This window comes from Helianthus annuus, chromosome 1 (genome assembly GCF_002127325.2).
Source record: "Helianthus annuus cultivar XRQ/B chromosome 1, HanXRQr2.0-SUNRISE, whole genome shotgun sequence".
Lineage (NCBI taxonomy): Eukaryota > Viridiplantae > Streptophyta > Magnoliopsida > Asterales > Asteraceae > Helianthus > Helianthus annuus.
In genome coordinates this window covers 63,190,092-63,195,695 of record NC_035433.2, presented here as the reverse complement: position 1 = coordinate 63,195,695, position 5,604 = coordinate 63,190,092, and the positions used below count along the sequence as shown (strand labels likewise).

The following is a 5,604-nucleotide window of genomic DNA, read 5'->3' as shown; positions in this document are numbered from 1 at the left end:
ACATGTATGAGATTTTTTTACTATTATTATTAGTTTCATTATTTATCAAATATATATAAATGTCTCCGTCTTTAATTTGGATTTTGCAAGAAATATTTATTATATAGTTTAAATTGTTCAACCCGTGTAACACACGGGGAACTAACCTAGTCAAACTTATAAAGCAAATATGCAAGCAATAAGGGCCAACCGGGTCAAAGGCGGGGTTGGGGCACTACTCAGGGCTCACTTTTTCAAGGGCCCAAGATTTTATAAAATTTTTATATATGAATTATAATTTTTTAAGAAAAACCAATTAAATATAAAACCCAATACGTTTTTAAACTCGTCAACCTTCCTGTTTAGTTTTGCCTCTTTCAACAATTAAACTGGTTTTTAATTTAACTCAGTTACCCAACAAAACTCAATACTGAGTTTAATTTAACTCAGTTACTCGACTATACTGAGTATGATGATGATGACCCAACTAAACTCAATAATATGTTAAACCCAATTACAAAAATACAAAGGTGGTAGGGCTGTAAACGAGCCGAGTCGAGCCAAGCTAGACCCAACTCGAGCTTGGCTCGAACTCGATTCAAGCTGGCTTGGCTCGAGCTCGAATTTCAAATCGAGCTGAGATTTGAGGCTCGAGCTCGACTCGATTAGAATTCGAGCTAGCTCGGCTCGGTTCGAACTAGCTCGAACTAAGAAAAAACCGCAAAATTTACTACTTAAAAAGCCCTTAAAAATTAATTTCTTCATAGACTAAGGGCCATAATTGCCATTTAATTTAACCATATGGCTAAATATGCAAGTATAAATAGTTGATTCACTTTGTACATTGTCTTTACCTTCTTTTATAGGGGGAATACTCCCTTAGTTTTTGTTTTCTAAGCGATGTGGGACAAAAAAATGAAGGATGTAAACCTTATGGAGCCGGCTCACGAGCCGAGCTGGCTCGTTAACAACCGAGCCAATTTCGAGCCGAGCTTTCTTCGAGCTTTTTTCGAGCGAGCTGTGAGCCACGAGTTTTTTTAACACCCCTAAAAGGTGGCAAAGGAAAAGAAAAGAACGAGGTTGCGAAAAACAAATCGTCCTTGGTTTGAACTTGTGATTTCTGAATTTATGAAGATGCGATCGATTGAGACGACAAGACATCGAGTAAGATGACATGTTTGAATCTAATTAAACAGCATGTTCTAATATGATAATCCCTGGTGACGATTTTCTAGATTTCTGATAATTTGGCTGGCAATTTGATCGGTCCGGGTGATTGTCGATTGGCAATCTGATCGACTTAAACGAGGCATGTTTTGCACTTATGATGTTCATTAATCATCTTCAAGCAAACGCCATAAGGGGGGACGGGGCACTATCATGGGTACCCTCCCCGGGTAGTTTGTTGTGCCACAACACCGCCGCCACCCACAAGGGTAGGGCTGGCGGGTTGTTTCTCCATTAAGGGGAACCCGTGAAAGAGTATGGGAGATGGGGTTTTAGGTAGGCTCCATTTCTTGAATGGCGTGTGTGTGTGTGATTGGTGGGTGGGGTAAAAGAGTGGGATTTATGGCAGGGATAAGGTGTCGCCAGTGTTTTGTGGCTTAAGTGTAGTTTCTAAGAACTTTGACATGGTAGGATTTGATTGGTCGGGGCAAGGGTACTAACCTTGTACACCCCCCCCCCACCAAAAGCAGATAATTACTCAATTTGGAATACAATTGTTTTGTCTAATTGTAGGGGTAGGAATGGCTCGAAAAAAAAGCTCGAAAGGATCCTAGCTCAAGCCCGAGCCTAAAAATAACCTTATTTAGTAAAGGGGCCCGAGCTTCACTTATCATGTTCAAACAGACACGCGAGCCTAAACGAGTACATTATCTATATATCTATATATAACTATATAAAGCAAATGTGATGGACAAAATTGTAATTTTGCCATAGGTACAAGTTATGAAGAAGTATGTATAAACAAGCCAAAGCCTTTTGGGAAGGGTTAGAATTGTAAAGTGTACAAACTTTTAAGACGCTTAGGGGTAAAATCGAGAAATCATCTCCTGTGTTAATTGTCGAAATCATTGAAGTGCCTTTCACTTATCCTACTCAATGACCAGGAAAGTGAAGAGACAAAGAGAGACACGAGGAGAGAAATCAAAAGAGATAGGAGGATTGAGATTTGAGATCAGGAATTAAGAGAGAGGGCCTATCGGTGATGGGGATGACCGTGAAACTGCCTTCTTCAGGCGACGACGATGATGTTTGATGAACACCTATTACTACCATCGCCTAAATAAAACTTTAGAGGTTCTACTTATTTTGATATCCGTTGATTGAAGGTAATTATTTTCACCCACTTTATATCTTCATCTAGAGTAAACCGGACACTTTCATTGCAGACCTGTTGACCTGGCCGGAAACCCCCCCCCCCCCCCCCCCCCCGCTGATTCGCCGACGACCAGTGCTGCTTCTTGCTCCGCTCTCGATCTCACAAGGTATGCACAAATTAGGGCAAAATTGTTTCAGTTCTTGATTTTTAGGCTTTGGTCATATCAATTGTTTCATGCATTTAGGGGTTTAAGCTTGTTGCCAATGAATGTATTATGCAGATCTAAACGTATGAAAGATGTTTGGTAAGATCCATCAAGTGTGAATATAGATCTCAGCTCCATTAGGATTTAGACATAACCAAAGATATAGTTTAGTTAATGTAAAACAGAACCATCGTATATACTTGCATCCTTCAGTTATTAGCTAACTTGACCCGTTATCTTTTTATCAATTATTTCAGTTTTGAATTGGCTGTTTTGTAGATTGAAAGGTCGAACGACGTTATCAAGGAGCTCGTTAGGGAAAAGGAAGAAGAGAAAGACAGGTTTAAGGAATTATAGCGGAGTTCGATGGCTGAACAGAAAAAAAAAAGGATGAAGTGGAGAAAGATGTTATGCTCAATAGGATAACGAACATTGAAGCTATGTTAAAAATGTGGCTTGAAGATAGCTATGAACACTTTATTTTGATCGTTTGGATTTGGGTGTTTATTAAAGTTTTGCAAGTTTAGAATAGAAATGATATAAAAAGCTAACTAGTTGTGAGACGTAGCAGCAAAACAGTGGTGCAAAAAGTATTTGCCACCTGGTCTCAAAATGGTGTCAACAAGCTGTGGTTGGTGGCAAAAACCATGGAGCGATGGTAAAAACCATGGAGCAATGGTAGCAAAAACTACATGTTGTGGGGAAACGGTGGCAAAAAGCTCACGGTCGCAATATCTCCGACCCTTTCTGTGGTCACAACAATTAGGTCGCAAAAGCTAGGAGCGGGCAAATCGGTGGTAATTGGGCATTTGACACGGGTGTTTTTCTCACCGAGTTTTTGGTGGGAAAATGGTCACGAAAGGGCAATTGCCACCATTTTGCGACCTAAAATGCGATCGCAAAAGCCTTGTTTTGTAGTAGTTTATCTAATGAAAATAAAAGACCAAGTCTTCCACTAAGAAAGTCGTTGAAACTTGTGACTAAACCCCATGTGACCACATTTGCATGAACCACACAACAGATGGGCACATATCATTATTTTACTTAATTAAGCTATATAATTAGACCCAAATATAAATGTAGTAAATAAAATTCGTACAAATTTTATATTGCAAATCGTAATTCTTGCTTGTTTATATACATACTTGAGAATTCACTCATCCCACTACTTTCAAATTATATTCACAAACTTTAACGGACATGTGTCGTTAATTACGTGGTACACAAACATTTACATTCGACACGTGGATATACACAAAGTTGAAGGTTCAAATTTCCTATACACTTGTCCAAATAAATTCTAAACATCAAAATTCTAACCAAACACCATCACCAAAATTCTTTTCTTCAGCCTTACGTAATCTTATTATTCAAACACCAAAATACCTTTGAATTTCTTCCATGCAAGCAATCAAATCTTAACTTTTTATCTTACTTCCCTTAATTAATTAACATCTAGTAGATCCATTATGAATGTAATCAAGAATCGCAATCACACCTACCACAAATGCTTGATCAATCCCAGGTTTCACCACCACATGATATAAATCCTTATTCTCCATTTTCTTCATCTCCTTAGTTACCCCGACCTGTCGTTACATCAATCAAATCAATATTTTTTTATCGTCAAAAAGACAAAAACTACTCGCACAAAATAAAAAAAAATGCATGCATGTTCATTTGGAATCTGAGTTCTTCTGCTTCATTTTTATTTACTTATTTTATTGATTTTGATATACCTGGGCTATGACATCGCCTCCCGAGTCGATGATATTACATTCTTTATCTTGGAAGTAACCCTTTATCCAAAAGTTCTTGCAATAGATGTTTTCATCCTTTTGTTCGATTGAAACCCTAACAGGCCGGTTATTTGCAAAGCATGCTTTTGGATCTTTCAATGTGAAAACCAACTTTTGTGTTCCTACATAATCTTGAGTGTAACCTCCCCATTGTTTACATAGGCTTAAAGCTTCAACTATACCTCCCTTGTGTATATAAAAAAAGATTCATAAAGTGAAAAACCTTACATGATAAAGAATTAAGACATAAGTACATAACCATTATAACTTATACATTATTGTTACCTTATGACGGATGAGAAGCAAAGGCGTTTGGTCAGCATCCGTGACAGTCATTTGATCCTTTTTGCCAAGAACACCACAACCATCCACCCTGAACACGACCGCTTGGCTATGCAAATCAGTGACAACAAAGCCGCCGCCACCAACAACACGGGGTCGTGTTCTAACCTCTAGAACCACCTGAGTTGATGAGCAAAACATCTTGCTTACTACTGGCATCTCCTTTACTTTTGCACCCATTTTTTCTTTCTTTTCAAAATAGATATGACAATATAAAAGATGAAGAAATTATGTGTATATATAGAAACCAGATGTTTGGCAAGTCTTGATTTGATTATTACATGTGAAATGCATGCATGGTGATTTTAATTATATGTATGAAAATACAAGCTAGTTTATACAAGTTTGTGTGTGCTAAAAGCCTGAAACTCTAATAGATTAATATTAAATTATACAAAATATTACGTGGAAGCTTAGTTAATTTACAGATGCAATATAGGGTTGTTAGCCGTCCCCTTGAAATTGGGCAGCATAAGAGTAAAAATGAAGTTGGATCGTATCAATTTTTGCTTGTTGACAACTGAATATCATGCGTCCACGGTATCATTAACTAATTTTGTATAATTTATATATATCTTCTTTACGTAACGAATATATATATCACCTGTTAATGATAGAAAATATTCAAAGAAACTCATATGTTGACAAAATATTTAGGATAGGATAGGGTTTACTAATAGTCATTTAATGTTGAATGCATGCATATACTATTATTATTACATGTTTAATTCCATAAGAACTTTGCAAGGTTCTTATGTTCTTCATAGCATATGTTCTTAAGGGCATATTTATATATAATCAATTATTACACCCAAATATTAAATAACTTTGTATTTTCAAGAATTTGAACCAGAACCACTAATTGGGGAGCAAACACCGTACGACTAAACAACTAGGTCATGCCGCATGCCGTCATGGTTCTAAACAGTGGCGCACCTTTTAAGGGGCGAGAGGGT

The 5,604-nt window shown here is 37.3% G+C and overlaps 1 protein-coding gene and 1 long non-coding RNA gene across 2 annotated transcripts; one reads left to right on the top strand and one right to left on the bottom strand.

Moving 5' to 3' along the window:
* The first annotated feature begins 2,132 nt into the window (after positions 1-2,132).
* On the top strand, positions 2,133-2,994 carry LOC118481660. The gene is made up of 2 exons (XR_004865853.1): positions 2,133-2,468; positions 2,787-2,994. It is a non-coding gene; the product is annotated as an uncharacterized LOC118481660 (long non-coding RNA).
* A 591-nt stretch (positions 2,995-3,585) lies between these two features.
* LOC110936683 (protein LURP-one-related 6) lies at positions 3,586-4,977 on the bottom strand. Its single transcript, XM_022179101.2, has 3 exons — positions 4,592-4,977; positions 4,247-4,492; positions 3,586-4,096 (listed from the first exon to the last, which is right to left on the bottom strand). The coding sequence occupies exons 1-3, from the start codon at positions 4,826-4,828 to the stop codon at positions 3,956-3,958; spliced, it is 624 nt and encodes a 207-aa protein (XP_022034793.1). The 5' UTR covers positions 4,829-4,977; the 3' UTR covers positions 3,586-3,955.
* Between the last annotated feature and the right edge of the window lie 627 nt (positions 4,978-5,604).

Coding starts and splice junctions, on each gene's coding strand:
- LOC110936683 (XM_022179101.2), bottom strand. CDS start 4,828: ATGGGTGCAAAAGTAAAGGAGATGCCAGTAGTAAGCAAGATGTTTTGC. Junction 4,493..4,591: donor TGCTTCTCATCCGTCATAAG/GTAACAATAATG, acceptor TATATACACAAG/GGAGGTATAGTTGAAGCTTT. Junction 4,097..4,246: donor GAGGCGATGTCATAGCCCAG/GTATATCAAAAT, acceptor ATGTAACGACAG/GTCGGGGTAACTAAGGAGAT.